This window comes from Egretta garzetta, unplaced genomic scaffold, assembly GCF_000687185.1.
Source record: "Egretta garzetta isolate BGI_Z169 unplaced genomic scaffold, ASM68718v1 scaffold532, whole genome shotgun sequence".
Taxonomy (NCBI): Eukaryota; Metazoa; Chordata; class Aves; order Pelecaniformes; family Ardeidae; genus Egretta; species Egretta garzetta.
Window position 1 is genome coordinate 157014 of NW_009258799.1, and position 22397 is coordinate 179410.

Genomic DNA, 22397 nt, shown 5'->3' on the forward strand with positions numbered 1-22397 from the left:
AGAGTTAAGGGCTTTCTGCCCAATGCTACAGGGCCTGCAGACTTGCTGCAGAATACCATGCCGGGTTAGGAAGTAAAAATCTGGCCTTGTCCCCTCAACACCCGCCACTACCTCTCCTCTGCTGACACATTTCCAGGTAAGAGCAAGAAGAATTGCTTCTGATTTGAGCTTAGACTGTATTGCTCTTAAAATAGCCTCAACCTTGCAGTCTGATTCTCAATGATTAATATAGTGGAAAACACTGACCTCTTTGGAGGGTATAAACTTCTTCTTTGTGAGTACACCCACACATACTGTACTCTCCTTCCCCTTACTGGAGAAGGATGTCAGGAGCTGGTGTACATGTAACCACTTACCCGTCCCCAGAAGGGTAGGTTCAGCCTTAGAAGCTGATTCTCGCAGTTCTTGTCAAACTACAACTCAGCACTGTCTTGTTTGTGGATCAATGCAGAAATACTTTGCTTCCTCCTGAGAATAATAGGGATTCTGGAGTCTAACAGTGGCTTTTTTGTTTGTTTTTACACCTTGTAGAGGAAGACTGCTTTCTTGTCCTCCCTTCCATACTGTGTCCAGAGCATTCTCCCTTCTTTGCAGTCTGTATCCCCACTTTGGTCAGTCTTGCCTTAAAGTAGCTGCCCAAAGACAGGCGCAAGAGGAGGGGACATGCAGTGTCTCAGGTAGGTGTGGGGAAACAAAGGTGACTGGTAGCAAACAAAGTATGATTCTGATGTCTGGTAGAGAATGAAACTGAACAAACATAAAGGGGAAGCAAATTCCTTTTCTTCCCTTGTTCTCTGTCTGAAGAGAGGTTTGGTATTTGTCTGCAGCTGGGATTGGGTAATAGTCTTGTGCAGAGTGAGATTTCACTACACAGATGCTCGGTGAGATCTTCTAATAGGATACTATGCTGTCAGCAACAGATTAACTGATCTAGATGAACTGGAGGATGTAAAGGTGCTTTCTCTTTCTATGCAGAGCTGACCTGTAGAGGCCAGCAGCAGAGAACTCTATAGACAAAAAAATACCTGCTTTCAGAGCTTGCTGGGATGAGACAAGTAGTGCTATGAACGGGTCTGTGAAAGCCAAGTTAATGCAAGTTTCTGTAGTGTTCTTGGGAGTATTTACATCTAAACCATCTTAGTTTTCCAGCCACCACCAGCAAAAAAAAAACAAAAACAAAAAATAGAAGCCTCTTGTGTACTGAAGGCACAAAGGTAAGACTGTTCCAGAAACCAGCCGCAGTAGTTGTGTGTAATTGTTGTCCCCTCAACATGACTGTATCTGTGGTTGTGTCTGTCAGGGAAACAGATAGCAAAAAGCAATGGAATGCCTTGAAACACAAGGAGAAAGGTACAGCACTCTGAATTTTGGAAGCGAAACAGTGTGACTGTAGGAGTAGTACAGGCCTGGCTGTAAGGTCCCCAAGTTAGGCAGGGATATCTGGGGTTAAGTGCACCACTTTTTTTCTAAAGAGTAACATTTGTAAATGTCTCTTACTGTCATCTAATAGTTGTTGAATGAGAGCAATGTGCTTGCAACATCAGATGGTTTCAGGCTAACCTTTTCTGGCGATGAGCTTGCCTGTGCTTGGAAGACTTAGCTGAAGCACCTCTTCCACCACCTTCATGGACTACTGCTTAGACAGCAAAGCTATTGGGTTAAGCTCTATGCTTGCCAAGGCAGGATAGGTGAAAACTAACATTCAGTTTGCAGAAGCTGCAGTATTGACTAGCTGCACTTAACTCAGCAGGAGACTGCATGACCTTGACTTGACAGTAAGCCAATACCTACAGAATTTTAGACCCTATTTTAGCCTTCAAGGGTTGAATCCTGCATGCTTTCTCTGGTGTGTACTACTCCATTGGGGTAGGCTGCCATCCAGAAGACTGAACACCAAGCTCCTGAGGTTTTACTTTATTTTCCAAGCTGCTGTGTAAATCCAGAGTCTTGGAAAATCTCCTGGGAGAATGAAGGAGGGAGAAGATGACATCAGCTGGAAACTTCCCAACTCATTTTGCATCTTACACGGACACTTCAAGATTATAAAATTCAGCTGAATTTTAAACTTGGATGAATTGAAGTTCTTGATAGATTTAGTATCTGTTTCTGGGCAGGCTAACTAGTCAAGGTGTTTGGATTGCATAATACAACAAAAGAATGTGAAGCTGCTTCCTTACCAGATAGCAGCGTGCATAGTTGTTAGGGCTCATGCATTTCCAACACAGGCCGTTAGCTCCTACATGCCCTGCACTGTAGGAAACCAAACATGCTACCAGAGTCATCTAATGTCACGTACCCATAAATTTCAGTGTCTTGAGGAATCCTACAAGCTCCATAGCAATGCATGAAGAGTCTGCCTGTAGGTGGTTTTACAACTGTGCACAGAAGCCTAGTGCTTAACCATGATCATGAACCTGAATGTCTGAATGCTGTGAATGAATTTCTGCTGTTGTGATCCAGGTCTTGCTGGACCTTCACCTGACCTGCTTCAGCAGGTGACAAAGCTGTGAGGCCGTCCTGAGCAGGTGAGGGACAGAGGCTAAGAATCTTTGCTATTTACTTTAGAAAAAGCTTTGAAATGTGAGGAATTCTTCATGGACACTTGCTAAGAGTTGGAAGAACATCTTGATACAACCTGTCTGCCACTCCATCTGCCTGGCTGCCAGAAGCAGCCTCCTTTCCTCCCTACTGTGGGACTGCTCAGATTCATAGCAGGCTGACTGCACTGTGAGTAACAGGGGCTGTTAGACAAAAAGGCTGTTTTTTCTGTGAAGAGCTTTGTGAGCAGTAGGTACCTGCTGGCACTTGGACCGTGCTGACCTCTGATAATGCAGGTAGGTACTTAAAACAGTGCATGAGCAGCTACTTGGTGCGGTAAAGGTGAAGCTGATGCATGAGTCCCTGTCACTGAAGTTAGACTCCTTGTTATCTAAAACAATTAATACTAGTCAGCATTTCAAATGTTTGTGGGTATGATAACTACACTGACAGGTAGAAATGCAGAAGGCTACAGATCCCCTTTCCTGCTAGGCTCCTCAGGACATGCTCCTCTTTCTGTGCTAAAATCAGACTGGAACAGGTGATGCAGTCTTGCTTCCCCAACTGCAAAAAAATCCTCAAAGTCCCATGGACAAAAGCTAGTGCCAATTAACATGACGAGGAGGTTCTCTGCTGAAAGGATTACAGCCTGAGAGAACTTAGATTGCTAGGCCATCTGCTGTGACACTTCAAAGCCTACCTCTTTCTAGCAATAGCATAAGACTTCAGCAAACTGATCCTGCCTACTGTTAAACAAAGGTTCGTCAGTCACAAGCATTGTTCGTTTTGCAGTTAGCGGGGAGGCTCCACCCATTAAGAAGGACAAATACTTAGCTTCTGACTTGGCCTTCAACTACCAAAACCCAGGCAAGAAGCAGGGCATGATGCCAGCGGTAACTGCCAGGGCAGGGTTCTGCCATTGCAGATGAGGCAGTAGTATAGCACAGTAGTACTTTCAAGGTATGCATCCTCTGCCCTTTCCTCCCGCCACAGCTAGCAGCCCCCCTGCTCCTAACCAGAGTTGGTCTAGAAGCTTTACTTGATTGAGATCTGGGGTGTTTCATCCAAGGCTGAGATCAGGTAAAACTGTCACAGCCTTTATTTTAAGACCTGAGACATTCCACAGCACCCATGACTGCAAGAACACACTCTGTAGATTGAAGTGGATTCCAGCCTTCACAAACCTCTGCTGTGCTTAAAAAATGCAAGACATGCTAGCATGGTGGTGTTACCTCCCAACAGAATTGGTGAGGAAAGTCGCTAGCTTCATGCAGGTGGCTGCAAGCTCCATCTTTGGTCCTTCCTCCAGTTGTTCTGACACCTTGATGCACAGTTTTCATATTTTAAGCAGATTCCATCATATTCTTTAAGCTCTCTTTTGGAAGGGTTTTGTTACAAGCTTTTGAGATCTCCTGTGCAACCGGACTTAAACTGTTTCCACAAGTTAATTCATTCCATACTGGAAGCTTAGAATTTGACTGGCTGCAGTTCTGGCACAACTTGCCTTGCACTAATGCTTATTGCACATGGGATGTGAAGAGCAATCTTTTCCTTTTGGTAACAGGAACAGATTTGTCTACAGCTACTGCAGTGTCCCAGGGTTTGCTTTGCTCTTTACTCCACTCAGCCAAATCCTAGTTCAGTCTAGCTGAACTGCAGATTTTCTGAAGCCACCTCCTGTTGCTAATCTCAGCCCATCTTCTGCTTACTCTGTTTTTGTAACTCCAACTCTTTATCTGCTGAGTTATTGTAGCATTGCTTCTTCCTGTTGTACATGCTCCTGCTATGTTGAGTCTGAGCCAGATGCTTGTGTAGTTCAAGCTGTCTACCTCATGTATGGGCTGGCAAGCTGTGCCATGCTCATCCTGCTCCTTTTGCCCTCTTAAAAGAGCATTTGAGTGCCTACCTTCCTGCTCGCTTGCCAGTTAAATCTGAAATCTCTCATCTATTGGCAACCACTTCTGAGCATTAGCTGGGAGAATGCATCTCACCTCTCTGGTAGTAGACAATAGTTTATATCACCCCTTTCCTAAAATGTCTAGGCTGGAGCATTATTCTCCCTACTTCATATGGCAGTCCTCAAGGTGAAGAGCAATACTATCGCAGTTCTGCAGGACTGCAACAGGCAGAGGGTTGTCTGTAAAATCCCAGTACTCCCAAGATAGGTTTGTGACAAAGGCTGGTAGGAACTTAGTCCTGTTCTTAGCCACTGTCAAAGGCAGACCTTCCTCCTTAAGTGGTTTTAACTTGAAGCCCTTGCCTGTAATTCTGAACCCTTGAATGAAGGAGGACTTCTTTTGAAGACAGGGACTACTACCCTTGTCCAGCTGGAACATAAACCACAATTGCATAAGGAATAGAGATGAACAAAGAGGCTCTTACCCAAACAGGATTGCTTTGCTAAGATTACACATTTCATTTCGCCACTTAAAGACTGTGTGAAGCTGGGGCTAAGCAGTAATTCTAGAACTAAAGCACTTCTAGTTAATGTGCTGCTAAGCTGTAGTGATGTTTGTCTAGCAACCAGAGGAACCTTTGTCCTTACAAGGGAAATGCTCTGTAGATAAATCTATTCCTGTGATACTAGTTAAGCAAACAACCCCCCCCTCCTCTCTTCTCTGAAAAGAAGAGCTGTTGATCTTTGGGACTTTCTAATACTGCTGTCAGATGTTCCTAGATGCTGTACAACTTGCCACACGCTGTTAGCTCTCTCTGCTACATAACCAGAGCAGAGAACACATGTGATGTTGCTGTGGTATTTATGCAACGTGGAGTAACCACTAGCTGTATGGAGTAGTTGCTCTATGTCAAAGTCTGAGACTTGAAGGTGTAGGAATGTATCAAGTTGGCTATAAAGTTGGGTTTTTTTGGTTTCGTCTTCCTGCTGCCCATCCCTTCCCCCCTCTCCCCGCCCCAGCTGAGTCAGTTTCAAGGAATTACAGACTTCGCAAACCCTGGTGAGTCTCTTCCTAAAGTAGCAACTTGCTGGCTCTTCTAGCCTGTGTCTTCCATAGGCATGGGATGATGCTCTTGGAGTTAGGAGGATGGGAACGAGGACCTCCCCAAGCAAAACACAGTGTTTTCATTGGCCTTAGGACCCCCTGAGGAAGGTGTGCATGGACACTGGTGCTGGAGCATATGATCTGTGACTGTCCTGTAGTGCAGTGATGGCAATTCAGTCTATGCTGTCAACATGTTTGGAAGATAATGGACTGGATGGGAAGCCTCTGGTACAAGTTTGCCCCCTTCTTAGGAAGAGTCTGAAGAGGCGAAGGCTGACTACATTCCAGTCAAGTGAACTGTTGCCACTTTGCCTGAAGCCTGTCTTATAAGTAGGCCTCTTGATTTGCCTAGCTGTTTTGTTTTTAGAGTCTCAGGTGGTTTAGTCTCACCAGGAACTGTTGGTTCAGCAATACTTCTACTTCCTCATGAATAGAAACCAGGTTGTGCCATACTAAGGGGAGGTGTGGTGGTAATGTGCTTTCTCTACAACTTGTGGAACAGCAGAACAACCTAATGCTCAAAGCCCAGACCTTAGGGGATTGCCCAGGTGACCTGGAAAAGGGTCATCCTCAGAGCTGCTGAAATAAATAGCCCTTGTAATATATCAGTGAAGCTTATCAGTGGCATCTTTGAGAACACTGCTTTACCGTGAGTCTGTTCACTTATTAAAAACCTGCTGTTTTTTCCACTCCAATACAGGATCTCAGTCTACCCAATGGCACACCTGTGGACACTTCTAGCCCAGCCTCCTCCTCATCTCTCCTCAACAGACTGCAGCTGGATGATGACTTGGACGGGGAGACTAGAGACCTCTTCGTTACTGTTGATGATCCCAAAAAACACGTGTGCACGATGGAGACGTATATCACATACAGGGTTACAACAAAGGTACAAAGCAACGTTCGCCTCTCCTAGTACTTTTTTCTTAGGAGAGGTTTTTTTTTTTTAGGGCATGTTCTGGACCTCTGTGCCTTGCATTGTATTTTCTTATCTTAAGGACAAAGACTTAGTGTCTTTCGGTACCTTGTGAATGTGTTGAAGGTGTGACTTCTCTTAGCAGAACTGTTACTACTTCAGTATATGAAACTGTGCAAAACTTTTAATGTGTCAGCTTAGATTTTTGTCTCTGACTCTTAAATAAAACTCTTCGTAAACTTGCAAGGCCAGTTTCTTTCATTAACCTGAAAGTCTGTTCCTATAAAGTAATCTGACACCCATTTGGTTTGAGTTACCTACCCTGAAGCGGAATGTGCCTCCTTGTTGATTCACTGTTAATCATCTTACATTTTGTGTGTATCCTTTTCTGAAATGCTTTAAGCTTATTGCTTCAAGTGTTTACCACACTTCCCCTGTCAGCCACTTATCTAAATCATAATCTTGATCCTCAACTGTAAACTAGCTTCCACGCAGTTGTTGGTACGGAAGGCTGTATAGCTGCTGCTAAAAGTAAGTAGCCTAAGAATGTTACTGCCTACCAAAAGAAATATGCTAGAGATTTTTTCAGCATGTGTTGTAGTTCAAACATTAATGCAATCTAATTTCACTAATAGAAAAAGTAATCTGAAAAGTCCACTGCACCCATAACTGGAACATTGATTTCTGTTAACTAGCTCATTTTCATTAGCAGCAGCTCCTAGGTGATGTTGACATCTGTTTGGGGGCACTTGTAGTTACCTAAGGCAAAAAGTGTTCACTAACTTTGCTAGGAATATACTTGATCCGCTTGTCCAAAAAGATTGACATTCCTCTGGCCTACTTAGATGGCACTATATACTGGAGAGAGTATTTTCCTTTGAGATAAGGAAGCCTTTACAGGCCACATAATTTTTTTTCAGGTCTACTCTGAAGTTCCACTTTCAGGCTGCACAGGAGAAAATGGGGTTTCTTTAAAATAGTAGCTACCTCTTACTGCACGCTTATTATAGGCCTGTCATTCTTTGTTGCTCTAAGTGTCTTAATCTTGCAAGAAATGCTGTATGTTAACTGTTAGAAAATGCTAAGAAGTATTGTAGGAAACTTTTCTACTTGGAGCAACTTGGCCTTCAGCTGTTACACGATCAGAAGGGATAGGAAGCACAAAATGAGATGCAGCTCTCCACAGGCAAATGGCTAAAATTGGCTAAAATTGTTTCTCCTTTAAATTAAGACCTGATTATTCTGTCAAGATAAAGTATCTCTATGCAGTGGTACCGTAATAATGTTCCTCTGCTTGTAAACCTCTGTTCATACAAGGATTCCCTTCCTTCTTAAATGAGAACTGTGGAATGTGGGGTATTTACTGTATTTAGATCAAATGTATTACCCAACAGTGTATTTTTTTTTAAATTTAAAAAAAAAATCATCCTGTATTTCTGATTTTGCATATCTACCTACCTGTCTGTTAATACTTGTTTTATTTGGGATGTTACTGTAGCCCATAAATCTTCTATATCATAGCATTACAGTACTATTGTGAAACTGCATAACTTATTCTTAGCAATCACCATGAAAGCCTCAACTCTTCGGGTTTATTATTCTTAGAAACTTCTGGCTAACCTCTAGGATCAGCACCTGTAGCACTATCATTGTTTAAAAAAAGACTGGAAGACTAACAGTATTAATCATCTGACTCATTCTTGCCATGCAAACAAGGCCTCTTTGATGCCAAGCTTTTGATGCCCAATCAGCGATTGTAGCTGAAAGCAGTAATTAAACATGGCAAAAAAGCTGCACAGGAGTAATCCCTAGACAGTGATGAGGATGAGTGTTGATGCTTGCACCTCCAGGTTGTAGGTCAGAGTTCTACAGCAGATCTTGCTCCTGTCATCAGTGTAAGGCCATACCTTCCCACCACCTCCCTTGCAGCCTTGCATGAGAAGGGTTTGAGACCTGTACAGGGCTGAAAGGGTCGCTTTGGTGGCTCTGAATGAGGAGGCAAGGATGGCTGCTTTTTTTCTTTTTCCACTGAAGAATGCTTCTGGAACCTCAAAGGTTTAGGTAAACATAAGTCCTAGAATGAGTTATGCTGAAGACTTTCTTGCTGTGAAAAGCAGTGTCACTAGGTGGAAGAGGGGAATGTAATGAGTAGTGCTGTAATGTGCATTTGTGGTTGTGAGGGGACACCCCTGTAGGGAAGAGCATAACCTGACCACAGCCTTGGTTTTGTGTTGTGTGAGTTGATTTTCTTTCTTTAGAAAGGTCTTGCATCATAACAGCAAAAAGGAGAAGTCTTGCAGTATGCCCCAGACTGAGAACATCTGCTGATACCTTTGTCAGGAGGTGGTGGTGGCTCAGGAAGAGTCCAAAACAATGGCTTGCAGGGAAGCTGAGAAGAAAGCTTAGCGTTTACTTGGTCCTATGTGTGCCCCTGCTTTCACAGCTTTCTAGTAAGAGCCAGGTAGCATCCCCCAGCCTGTCTTCTGGATGAACACATTTAAAGAGTGTAACAGGAATCCCTGAAATTATGGGGACAGTGATTCAGACCTGGCTTTCTCTTTCATACTCTCTTTTCGTCTTGCTAATAGCAGTTTTCTTATACAGGGAGGTTAGTGAAACCGAAGAGTGGGTGAAAGTTGTGCAGGAACTTAACTGGTCTTGGCTGTGATGATTGAATTGTCTTGGGTGTTCTTGATTGTTCACAACCTTTGTGCTCTTCAGATAGTCTGATATGCACTCCAGAGAGATTTTATCAAGCAGATCTTTCTGAGGAGGGAGGGAAAATAAAGCTTACCCTTATGTTAGGTAGTAATCTCTCCCGAGTGAAACATTAAGTGTGTGTACTTCTAACTTCACTTTTGTTGTATTTTCTAGGATGGCAAAGCTGCCTTCAGTGCCTTTTCCCATGGAGGTCTGAATGGGTGTGTGCCATTCCTCAGTCACGCAGTTGCTCTGTAGGCTTGAAGGAAGAGGCTTTCAAACCAGTCAATACTGAAGTGGAGGTCTTGTGTTCTTTTTCCTTTCCTTTCCTTCTCCTCCTGCTTCCAGTGCATGCACTGGGTAGATTGCCTGAGCACATGAAATGACTTGATCCCTAGAGAGGAGCAGGTGTAAGTGCTATGATCTCTTTTTCAAACAGGCTAAACTATTTGAGGCAAATAGAACTATGAACTACTAAGAACACCAACCTTGCTCCCTTTCCCGCTCTGCCATTTTCCTCTTTTTCTAGTTGAAGATTTTGCCCCAAATTTAAATAGTAACATGGAAAGGAATCTGCAGTTGGGTGTAGTGGATGAGAAAGTAGAACTAGGGTACAAAAATACTTTTAACACAGTCACCACAGGCTAGCTTTAGTTTTGGCTGCTAACTCCTTTCAAGAAAGACAAGAATCTTACACAAGACCAAGACTCGGTGATTGTCTTAATATTGCCTCAAGTCAAAAGTATTCCCACAACAGAGGTAAAAGTGTCTGTAACTCTGCCTGCTTTCCAGCAAGTAAAACTGAGCCCAGAATACTGCAATGCTGACTTAGTGGAACTGTGCTGGAGTCTTCAATAAATCCCTGGAAATGTCTTGCCCATTATTTTTGGGAGGTTGAGATCTGCCACATAAGTTTCTCAGCTTCCTTTGGGAGAGACACGTGTCCTTGCAAGATGGGATTTATGGATCCTGCTAAAAAAGCAGGAGGAATTAATCTGTGTCAAAAACACCGACATTTCACTTGCTGTCCCTGGACAGTGGCAAGACCCTCTTCCCTTTTGTGTGCAATCTGGAAAAAATAACTCGTGCTAAGCTAATGAACAGTTTGATCTGAGATCCAAATTCTTTCAGCGTTAGTGAGGTGTTGTTGAAACCGTGAAGGGCCCTTTTGTCCAAATAGTCTTTGAAAAGCTTATTTGCTGTCTAGATTTGACAGCCCGTACAGCAAACACTGAAGTGCTGATGACTATGATGTATTTTCATCTGCCTTCCTCTGAGGAACAAAACCTGATACATGGAGAACTTTGCAAATCTGCTTGTGATGTAAAGGCAGTGGGAGCAGTTTGTTCAAGGTGGATGGTAACTAATGTAAAGTTTGTGCACTCGGACTTATCCTGCTTTCCTGCTTCTGGACTAAATAGCACCTATACAGTTTTCCTTAACTGTTAGCAGATACTGGATAATAAGGTTCTCAGCGCTAATGGATGGGAGACTTTACCTTCCTCCTCATGCTACGGGCTAAAGCCCTGTAGTGTGTATGCATCCTGATCACTCTCATTCACTCACTGTCTGATCTTTTTAAGAAGCCTTTTCCCAGTGACAGCCAGTTCACAAAAGCTCTCCCTACTACTAAATCATTACTTTATTTATTTTTAATTTTAGGTTGTCCTCTGAAAGGCTGAGGTATAGCTGCCCTATTAATGAAAGAAAGCAGTCAGCTGTCATCAGCCAGTGGCACTGTCTACATGTGCATGAATTATTTTGTTCTGGTGTAACACCAGTTTAGTCTCTTACTCAAACAAGTGAGTTCATACAAAGTCTCAGAAGTTTCATTTGTAGGGTGGCTCTCTAACATGTTAAATAAGCTGGGTGTTACTCTGAGGTGCAGCGGAGTAAAGCACAAGTCTGCAGTGGATATCTAGGTCTTGGTAGTCCCTCATCTACAAAGGCAACTGCTCCACTGGTGAGCATTCATTATGTGAGTCCATGGACTAATGTGTGTAACTCTTATCATAGCTAGTAGGTCAAAGGAGGGGGGTTGGTGAGCTTGATCTCTTCTTTTCTGTCTCCCTATGCCTTCCTTTTCTGGAAACCAGACAACTTCATAGGTAATCTCACATTAGGATGCTGTTTATCATATACTAGAGCTACTGTTCTGTTGATAGTGTGTTAAGGCTGCTGTCTTCCCCCTAGAAAGATATTTCTGGTGTAGTACTTGTACAGGATCTTCAGTAGGGTTTGGTGGGAGTAACGTGCAGCAGCTGAAGAGTTGGAGCCATCCACAGAGCAAGTGAAGAGATGGATTGCATTAAAAGGCTGCTACTTGGCTCTCTCCAGATATGTGGCAGTTGCTCTCAATCTGGAAGTAGATACAAAATCTCTGTTGGAATTTAGCAGGTGGTTGCAGTGGCTAGGAAAGCAACCTAGTGCTGGACTTGGTGCCAGTTCAAAGCTGGGAGAGCTGGTGTGTTCCCCGGAATGCAGTGGTTTTGATGTCTAGTTGTGGACATGCAGTGTGCTGGTGATACAGCATTGCCTTTGTTGCAAGATGGTCTCGATGCTGCAAGTAACTAAGTAGAGGTCTCTAGGCTTCTCTGTGAGCTGTGCTTCTCAGTGGGACATAATGGTTGTCCACCTTCCAGTGAAGGCTATGACAATACCAGGACTTCTCAGTGGGACATAATGGTAAGGGCCATCCACCTTCCAGTGAAGGCTATGACAATACCAGGCTCTTCAGCAGAGACTCCTGGCTGGTACACAGTTTCATTAGTCCTCTTAGGCGGTTGCAGTATGTGCTGTGCTGGCAGCCCCATGCAGTCAGCGTTCCAGGATATGGACTGTTCAAGGACTGGATATTACATTTGCCAGCAGTTTCTCTGCTGTCTGAAACTTGTAATGGCAAGTTTAACTCCTTGCCCTAAAGAACGAAAACTTTAAAGATTTAACTTAATGTACTGATATCTCTAATCAGGCATACATGAACTCAATGTAAACAAACTCGTTTCTTTCTCTTATAAATCAACAAAAACAGTCCTTCGGCAAACCTAGCAATGGCTTATGTTCTAATCGTCTAGCCTTGAAGGAGTGTAATAAGCCTGTCACTTCTGGAATACAGGGCAGTGGTGAAACATTTTTTCGCCCTAGGTTAATGCATCTCATAGAATAAACAAGTCATTAAATATCTTTGCTTTTAATTCTTGATGGCTAAAATAGTCTCATCCTTGGAATGAAGATTTCATGCAGTCTTCCACGCAAACTTGTAACTGCCAAGAGATTAATATGGTGCCCAGTACTCTCCTCTCCACAGACTCCTCCCCTAAAGTTTATCTGGGCAGAACATGAAATGAAGTACGAATAGATCTTAAAAGCACATCAGCTCCAAGTAATAATTTTTCTTATTGCTGTTTTTCCCACTGCTTGACAGGCCAGAGGATCTTTCTCTCATGCTGGCTGCAAACACGATTTTGGGGATGGAGTCTCCATGCAAGGCTTGTCTGTCCTCACCCTTGCCAGTGATGGCTGTATTGCATTTGCTGCTAAGTTCTGAAGAGAAAGGTTTTGGTGCACACTAAACCTATCCTGTTCTTCTTTTCCAGACCACGCGAGCAGAGTTTGATTTGCCAGAGTATTCTGTCCGCCGGCGGTACCAAGACTTCGACTGGTTGAGAAATAAGCTGGAAGAGTCTCAGCCTACGCATCTCATTCCCGTAGGTAGTAAGCAAGAATCTGCTATTAAAGACAGTTCTGTATCTGTCTTCCAAGGATGATAATTCAGTGATATGTCTCTTTAGATTTAAATACGGTACTTCATTCTCTTCTAGTATTCAGATTTAAATATGGTGGTTCATTCTCTTCAAGTGGAGTGGGAAGAGCTTCCCATTCTTGACTGATGATGAAGCTTAGACTTTCTTGAGTGGCACACCCGAGAGGTGAGCTTTGGCAGCCTCTTGTAGGGCAGTATATGTGGTGGTTACATTTGTTGTGGCATAAACGGAATATGCTTCATGTGCTTGTTCAATTGTCACATCTTGATTTCTGAGTATCTGAGGCTTATGAAAAGCTGCACAGGTACTTCAAGTCCAAGTTTCAGTCAGTTTTCAAGATGGCCTTTTGTGCTGGTTTTAAAGAGAGTATTTTAAAGCTATTTGTGCTAACATTTAATAGCACAGACTTACAAATCTTGGCCTCTGGCTTGGTAGCTATCACATGCCTTCAGTAGGCAGAATTTTAGCTAATGAGATTAGCTAAACTACTGCACCCCTTCTTGTTGCTGAAGTTGGCAGTCTGACCACTTTATGTGGTATGAAGAGGTTGATCTTCAGCAGTCTGGTTTTCATGCTGTAGAAGATGTGAAAAGGTAGGAAGGCTGTGAGATCACCACAATGGGCTCTTTTGAACAAAGAAATTCAAGAAGGCCTGTAGGAGGTCAAATGTTGGGAAATGCCAACTTACCTTAGTTTGCCCATATGGGTTGGGCAGGGGGGAGTTTCTCTGCTCTCCCTCCCTCAGCAAGGACTGGGGTATGTGAGAAGTATTCAGTTAGCCTGTTCCAGGGTAGAGAGCTATTTAAATCCTTAATTTCTCTGCGACTTGGCTCTAAGTGGAATAATAGCTCAGTCTCTCAAAGATAAGAAATACTTTACAAAATCATGTGACACCACTAACTGGCAGCAAATATGTTTGCTGAGGGGTAGGGAGAAGAGAAGAGAGAGAGTGAGCTTGCTGGGGTAAGGTAGAGACATAAGATTAATGTATTAGCTGCCAAGACCCTCTTTTCTCCCTCCCTGTTCTCTGAACAGCTGGAACTATCATGGTTAAGCTTCTGCAGATTCTTGAGTGTACTAACAGGCTGCCAGTCCTGCCTGGAAGCTGCAAGGCAATAAATAATCCTCTAGTAGCAGAAGGTGAGTCACAGCCAGGGAATCAAGCTGCTTTGCTGAGACCTGGAATTTGTTGCACACAGAACAGCAAATTTGGCACAAGTGGCTCTGATACTGGACATGAAACCAGCTGCAGAACAAGTCAGTCTCTTCAGTGCATCTCTTTTAGAGAATCTGGAAGTATAAGGATGCACTGCCCTTCTTCATCTGTCTATGCACAGTTAGCAGTTAAGAGAATTTCCTATTAATCGCCTCCATGCAGTGATATGGCAGGGAGGTTGCCAAATGCTTTATGTATTTATTGCCTAGAAGTAGATGGGGAATAAAAGCTGAAGGCAGTTTCAGGTGCACTGTAACTCATGTTTATTCTGAAAGGATGTTTCAAGCCAATCTAAGAGTATCTGTACTTGTAACTGGAGATGCTGCAATCCCTGGAGGCCGCCTGTCTAGCAAAATACCAAAAGGGGGTTGCCTTCCTTATCTCAGTATAATGACTCTGCCTAAAATTTTCCTGTAGCAAATGATTTATCTTCTCAGTGCAGGGAGTCATGATAGCCTACAGTTAGGAGCCCAAACTAAACTGAATATGGGTTCCTTTTAATCTCTTTGGCTACTGATTTTTACTTTTTTTTTTAAATGATCTGAAACTTATTCTAATCTGTTCTTTCAAAGAACAGTGAAATGCTCTCAGATCTCTCTCTAGACTAGAAAGATAAGCCTAACATGGCCAAGGATCTTGCCTTCGGATGGTAATGTTTGGATACTTGAAGCCATTTCTGACTGTAGTGAACTCTGCTCCCATGTCACAGCAGGGAAAAGTAGACTATTAAGCTGGTAGACTATAAGGTAGATAAGTAACACACAGTTAAAGCAGGATATCAATTGCTAGTTGTGTGTACTGACTACTTGGGATGGACTTCCAAAGGCCTAAAATGAAAAGGACTGTAACTGCTGCTATAGCTAAACCCAGGTTAAATGGCAGAATTTTCTGTAATAGAGGTCCACCCTCCTGTGGGTCCTAAATGCTCAAACTTTAGTGTTTGTTCAGTGCCAGTTTGCATGTGTTTAGTTGAACTAGGTTTCTTTAAACTAGTCTTCCAGTTTGTCCTTTTCTTCCTGCATTGGTGCTGAGGTAGTGACTTCCTAAAGTATGGAGTCCCAGCTAATGTTTTCAAAGTAAGGGAATAGAGTTTCTTCTTCCCTGAAGACTACTGCACTAAGCATTATTCTTCTGAAGAAGTCTAATTAGAGTGTATCTTACACTGGTTTAACTAGAATGACTGATCTGAATGCTAAGCATAATAAGTCTTAAATTATAAGAACATAATATAGTGGTCAAAAAGTAGCTGTGCTGCAGCTAAGTCATGCTGGCTGGGTTTTTTTAGGAAGTACAATCTTCATGTACCTTCCACATCAGCTAGCGTATGGTGGGAAAGGCATATGCATGCACAATTTTTTTTCCTTTGAATTACTTTTGTCACCGATTTCAGGTGACAAAGACTCTTTTCAGGAATCAGGATTCTCCTCTGCATTGGGTGAAAAAGGCTGTCATCTCTAGCCTAAAGAGTAAGCAGATTACCTGTCTGAGTGGACTGTTTCACAAGAATAAAATGCAAAGCACAGTTTTAAAACTGATACTAATCTTAGAGTCCATGCTGTCTGGAGAGAACAAAAGCAGATCTAGTGGCAGAGCTGAGACCAACCATGCTGAAGCTCAAAGGGTTATCATCCATCTGAAGCGGTACTTTGAAGTCTGGAGTTTAAGTGTAAGAGGAGGGCCTGCAGAACTAGCAAGTCTGGAAGAAGATTTGGGCTTACATGTTAAGCTGAACTGCAGAGATGAACTGGTGGAGTCAGAATTAGGAGTAAGACAGAAGAGAGGTGTGTTGGCAGATGTTTGTCACTTACACAAGCATGCTCAAGAATGTCAGCTATGACAGATGACCGAGCGTGCAAGTGCTACAGAAAGGCTCTAGCCTGGACTACTGGACTATTTGCTGTGTCAAGCTGGCTCGTCTGTCTTTCCTCAGTGTGGTGCTATTACTAAGAATATCAGCCCCCTGCAGAAGGGACCTGTCCAGGAGCTCTAAACTGTTCAGAATGGGGGAGAAAAGAGTAACAAGAACTTTCTGTTAAACTTTCTGAGTTTCCTTGGACCAAGCAGCCTTGCTTCAGCATTGGGATGTATGCATGTGTGCATAGCTGTAGTGAATAGTCTGCAGCTCTGCTGGCATCTCCTTTAGAGCTGGAGTTTGAACATGGTTCATGGAACATGGTGGGGGCAACACCCTAAGCTATGCTAGAAATTCATAGTACAGGTACTCTCTGGGTTTCACTGGTGTGGCTCTCAGCTGAAGCCACTCAGTAGAATTGCTAGCATTAGGCTGGGCTAGCTAAAAGGTAATTGAGAGCAGGGCTTGCATCCCATCTGTTGTATGGTTCCTGTTAGTAAACATAATTTTTCAGTTCCTGTTAAGACTGGGGTTTGATTGCTTTGTATGTTTCCAAATAGCAGAAGCAAGTTTTTGGTCTTCTGAATCTTCTGCATTTTGCTTGTCTCTGACAGCCTCTTCCTGAGAAATTTGTGGTGAAGGGCGTTGTCGATCGTTTTTCTGAAGAGTTCGTGGAGACGAGGAGGAAAGCATTAGACAAATTCTTGAAGAGAATAACTGATCACCCAGTGCTTTCTTTTAATGAGCACTTCAGCGTGTTTCTCACAGCCAAGGTAAGCCAGTAACGTCCGAACACAGTCATTGAAACGGACAACAGAACAGACACCTTTGCAGTCTCTTGCAGTCTCTCGACAGACACATGTGCAGGTCAGAGCTTCCCTTAAAATACCAGAGAGTTATTGAGGACCCTGAATGTTGTTTGTGGCAGAACCCTGTGTGTGTGACAGCCGTATGGGTTCCCTTTGCTTGAAGGGAGGGGTGGTCTTCAAATTTACAAACTCAGTTCTCCATCCCTGCTTGTTTTGTATTCCTGTGTCTAGAACATACTCTGATGCAAGAGAGGTTCAGAATTTAGAAGACTGTAGACTTTGTAAAATCCTCTTTTGGGGAGGAGGGAAGTTCTCTCTTGCACAAAAGCTTGCAAATTTCTTGGCTTTTTTCTTGTCTGTGCCTTCTATACTGCTTGCACTTGTTACCCTCAAAACTAAGTGTGAAGACCTCATTCTTGTTTGTTCTTGGTCAACAACTTCCTGCTCATCTTCTACGTGACTCATCCAGCAACAGTGCAATTTTCTTTGTCTTTTGAACTGCATTTTAAATAAGACTAGGAGGAACTACAGTCATGCTTTAGTTCAACCTGATAAGCGAGGAGAGCTGTAAAAGCACGTCTTTCCAATGGTACATTACACTAGCTCACTCAGATGTGACACTTAATTTGAGCTCGCTTCAGGCTTCTGCTCTGCTTGCTGGTAATGTGAGACTCAATCTCCAGTTCCCTTTTATTTCCCCTCCGTGGTGAACTTCACCACTGAAACAAGCCAGAAATGCAGAATTTGTTTAGCACCTTGATAGTTAAATGTCGGATAGCTTTGTTCTGCTTTTCAGCTGTCGAAGCATGATGCAACTTTCTTAGCTGCTTAGTCGACTTCTCCTACCCCTGTAAAATGAACGGTAAGGGCTTTATCCTCAGCCCTGGGCAGGGCTTACCTTGAAAATACAGAGCATCCAGGGAGGCTGAGGAAGAAGTGTTCTTCTGGCTGTTCTAGTGTCGGAACTTGCTGTATTGCAGCAATGGGGTGTCAGTTCAGTGTGCTAGGACTTCATAATTTAGTTGGTTACTGCAGAAAGTCGTGAGACCACCTCCTGGTTGAAAAAAAGAAACCAACCTTTCTTCAAGTTCCCTGTTTGGACCAGTAGCACACCAGAATGCTTGAGAGAGTGTGTGAATAATTTTGAGTTAAAGGGTCTTTTCCTGATGCCTGCTAGCAGGTAGTGCTTGAGGCAGGCCAAAGGCAAGAGTCAAAGAACCACTGCATTTAAATACAAACAAAATTCAAACTTACAGTAGCTGCTAAGATGACAGGTTCTCTTAATCAGACTTAATGTTTGACTTAGTATAAGTACTTGGAAAGAATACTATAGCATGTGTTTTGAAGATGTCTGTTGTATTTTTTTGAAAGAACATTTAAACTTTTAGTCTAGTTTGTAATACCATGTCTTGATTCTTGAGCTCTACAGGTCTGCTTGGTTGGAATACATCTCTTCCTCAGGCTGTGTAGGATAATCTAGTTACAGCCATTAAGCCTGTTTTGGAATGTTGAATAGTGACCCCTGCTGGAAGGAGTAGAATGCAAAATGGATGGTGTTTTGGCTAACTAAACCCATTTTTTTCTGATGTGCTGTCAAGGTGAAATCCCTCGAAGATTGTAGGTAAACAACCTTGTTCACATAGGTTGTCTGAATGTTGATTTATGCAAACGTGTAAAGCATTGGCAAGGAAGTTTAAGTTTTCTGTGCTGGGAACATGGCCCTGTGTAACCCAGCCTGAGCTGCAGTCTGTTTTGCAGAGAAGCTGTGCTAGTATCCCCCTAATGCGCTTTTTCTGTGTACAGTCTTCCCCTGTCTCCTCTCTGACCACGCAACTAGTGTGAGGACACTGCTGACCCAATAGGCATGCAATATGTAGCTCTGTACTAGGTCATCAGAGCCAGCTGGTACATTTGTATCATATTGGTATTGTGGGCTATGACTTAGAAGTATGTGTGGATGAATGCCATGAACAGTATTGGTGGAAACAGAGCTGTTAATATCTCTACTTCCCTGGTGACAGTACAGGAACATGGGAAAGTCTGGCCACGTGCAAAGGTGGACCACTTACCCATTTGTGATGTAATTCATACCATTCTCCTGGATAGCTTATCTCCATCTAGACGTAGTCTTCAAACTGTGCTCAGCTGTACAACTTGTTTTGTCCAAGGCTACATATCATGTGCAGTCTCTTGCCTTCACAAGATTTGATCTCGATTGGAAAGTATCCATCACTATATTAATCTTCCAAAATGCAAGTGAAATTATTTCTAAACTGTTTTTTTTTTTTAACTTCCCAGGATCTTAATGCCTACAAAAGGCAAGGAATGGCATTGCTGTCAAAGATGGGGGAGTCTGTCAAATACGTTACAGGAGGCTACAAATTAAGAAGTCGGCCACTGGAGTTTGCAGCCATTGGGGAGTATCTAGACACATTCTCTCTAAAGCTTGGTACCATTGACAGAATAGCACAACGGATTATCAAAGAACAATTGGGTAAGGACACAAGGTTGCACTATCATAAGACTTAAGTATAAGTGCTCTGTATCTTGTTCTGGTTGATGGCATGACCAAGGCAACTTGCATCAATGATTCTGGCCTATAATGAGCCACATGTAGAACAAAATCTAATGCCTCTTGCAGTTTTAAAACAGGCCCAAAGCCTATCACAATATCTTACCTTAGCTCAACTCTCGAAGTATTTTTAAAGTTGCTCTTGTAGTGCTACCAACCTACTTTCTTACTAAAGTTATTTTTGGAAAGACTTTTGGGAGGGGGAAAAACCTCTAGATGCCATCTGGAGGAGTACAGATGGAATTCCTAGACGAGGTAACCTTTACAGACCTGTCTTAGCAGAGCCAAGTTTTAAAAGAATTCCTTCAGCTACTGCACAGATGCAAATGTCTTTGTATTGGAAGCTTGTAGGACTGGTCAGTTAAGCAGGAGACAACTTGGACCTGTCACTTGTGCAGCCATAGAGCTCTGTCTATTAAGATGCTAATGCAACACAAGACTTGACTCCCAAGGAGTTAATATTTGCCAAGCTTGGTGCATAGTTTCTCCAGTTTGGTGTGAGTGTTTGCAGATACTTGTGCCTTGCCTTGCTCTGTTAATCTACTTTTCCGTCTGCCTATTGCAGAGTACTTGGTGGAATTACGGGAATATGGACCTGTTTATTCAACCTGGGGAGGGCTGGAGGTTGAGCTATCAGAGCCACTGGAAGGGGTGTCTGCCTGTATTGGGAACTGCTGCACAGCCCTTGAAGAACTCAGTGAAGACATGACTGAAGACTTCCTGCCTGTCCTTAGGGAATATATATTGTACTCAGACTCAATGAAGGTAAAGAGAGCCCTGTGGCAGAAGACACTGTCATTGTGTTTGCATAGAATGATGTATCAGTGAGTTCATTCTTTCTAACAGTGAGAAAGGGTTGGTGGTGGGAAGAGTGGGGAAGTAAATAATACATTAAGTAGGAGGATGTTTTTGTAATCAAAACAAAACTAGGTATGGTTAGTAGCAGGGCACTGCATGGGTAAGCATTATCTGTCTGCTCTGCTGTTCAGTCGGGCTAAGGTCAGTAATGCTGGAGTGCACACAAAGTGTTAAAGAGTTGCTCCTTCAATGGAGTGGCAGGTGGTACTCTATAGGAAACATCCTATGGCTGCCTAGAATCTTCTCTCTGAATTGTTAGAAAGTCAGTTGTGGCTCAGCTCTTCACTACTGGGTCAGTGTCTGGCCCTGCAGAAAAGGTGGCATTAGCAGCTTCTGTCACTTGTATGTAGCAGAGTTGGGCGCCTTCTTTTAGAATCATGTGTGCAAATGACAGACACTGCTTCCTCTCTCATCCCCATACCCTAAGCAGGATGTGTGTGTTGTAAAGTTAAGTTCTGCATGCCAAGTAACTGCTTAAAGATGTTTTGTGACTCTTAATCTCTATGAGAACTTGGTATCTTACTGCTTATGCAGATGTAATAAAAGCTACTTTCAATGCAATTTTTATTCTCTTGAAGTTATGGAGCGTTGGTAGACAATCCCATTGCATGGGAAAAAGAATTACTGAGTTAACTGCACTGAGCACTGAAATCAAGGACTCTAGTTTGGCTGTTAGAGCTTTTCACCACATGCCCGTGGTACAGTATGTATTAGCAGTCCCTGTATAGGGTACTAACAGAAAAATTCCTTCTGAGAACTTTCCACTTGGAACAACTGTTACAAGGCTAAGGTATGTGCTCCATTAGAGATTTAATACCTAGTTGTAAATCTACAGTCTGAACGTGGCAGTCCTCCTTCATCTTAATCTTAGTCATCCTATACTTCTCAAACTGAGAATTTAAACACTTTCAGATTTCTTTTCCCAGCTTCAGATGGCTAGTTATATGGCTCCTGTCTTGCCCGGCTGAAGTATTTGTGCAGAAGGCTTCGCACTAGTTCCCTGTGTGTACTCTTTGTATCATAGTCTTGGTATTGACCCCAACATAAACGAGGTGCATCTTCTTTACAGGACTGTTAGTGCCCAAGTATTGCTGGAACAACAGCAATAGGTATTCCTGAGCTGTAGCTGGGAGCCTTGACCCAGAGTGTTCAGACTTATCCTTATTCTGTAGGAAGGGGTATGTGTACTTACAAAGAACATGAGACTAATGATTAAAGCTTTTAGTCCAGAACAGGTGGCTTTTGATGCTACAAATACCATGGCCTACTGGAGATGGCACCTGAGGTGGCAAGCTGAGTTGTGAGAGGCACTTTTCACAAATGTAGTGGGAGAAAAATTATTTTAAGCTAAAAAGCAAGAGTTTCTTCAGCTGAAGAGGTATTTCAGGCAGTTAAACACCACTTACCACAGGGAGAGTGGTGTTAAAGACTCACAGCTAGGCTACCTGTTGGCTTGGAGATAGTCCCACTCTAAAAGGACTCTTGTCAGATGACGGTAAAGACATTAAGTGCAGTCTCCAAGCAACAGGTAGCCTAGCTGCAAGTCTCTAACACCGCTTTCCCTGTGGTAAGTGGTGTTTAACTGCCTGAAGTACCTCTTCAGCTGAAGAAACCCTTGCTTTTTAGCTCAATTTTTAGACCATTGACTTGACTTTCTAGTGCCCTAAAGGATTCACTCTTCTGTCAATTATACTCTGGTAATGGACTGACAATACTCATTGTGTTGATGCTTTGGAACTGGTTGGATCTAGAAACCACACTTGCAAAATAGCAATTAATAGCAGATTGGGATTATGCTGCTTAGTGTCCAGCTTGAGAATCTTGTTAGCTTTAATCTGTCTGAAAATCGAGAATAAAAACTATTTCTAGCCAAGGCAGACTGTTCCTATTTTTCTTCCCTCCCAAATACCAAAACTGAAATCTCTCAGGTCATATCAAGTGGTTTTCTTATGCTAGAAAATATCAGTCTGTTGCTATTTCTGCAGTAAGCAGCTACAGAACTGTCTTCCCAGACTCTGTAAAACCAAGTAAGTAACTGTAAAGGAGACTCGGAGTGCAGGAGGCTTTCTGCTGTGAAAGGGCTATCCTCCTCACTAGCGGTGCAGTCCTCTTCATCAGCTGCTGTGAGGCCTGCTTGTGAAATTAGTATGTTTATGTCTTTCAGAGCACA

General features: G+C 43.0%; 1 protein-coding gene across 1 annotated transcript in view; it reads left to right on the plus strand.

Moving 5' to 3' along the window:
• The first annotated feature begins 1271 nt into the window (after positions 1-1271).
• Positions 1272-22397, plus strand: part of SNX30 (sorting nexin family member 30) — a 32232-nt gene continuing 11106 nt past the window's right edge. Inside the window, exons 1-7 of the mRNA XM_009649641.2 lie at positions 1272-1350; positions 3331-3431; positions 6241-6429; positions 12753-12863; positions 16603-16761; positions 19096-19291; positions 19935-20134. Coding sequence (XP_009647936.1) covers positions 1272-1350; positions 3331-3431; positions 6241-6429; positions 12753-12863; positions 16603-16761; positions 19096-19291; positions 19935-20134 — 1035 coding nt within the window. The remainder of the gene's footprint in view (positions 1351-3330; positions 3432-6240; positions 6430-12752; positions 12864-16602; positions 16762-19095; positions 19292-19934; positions 20135-22397) is intronic.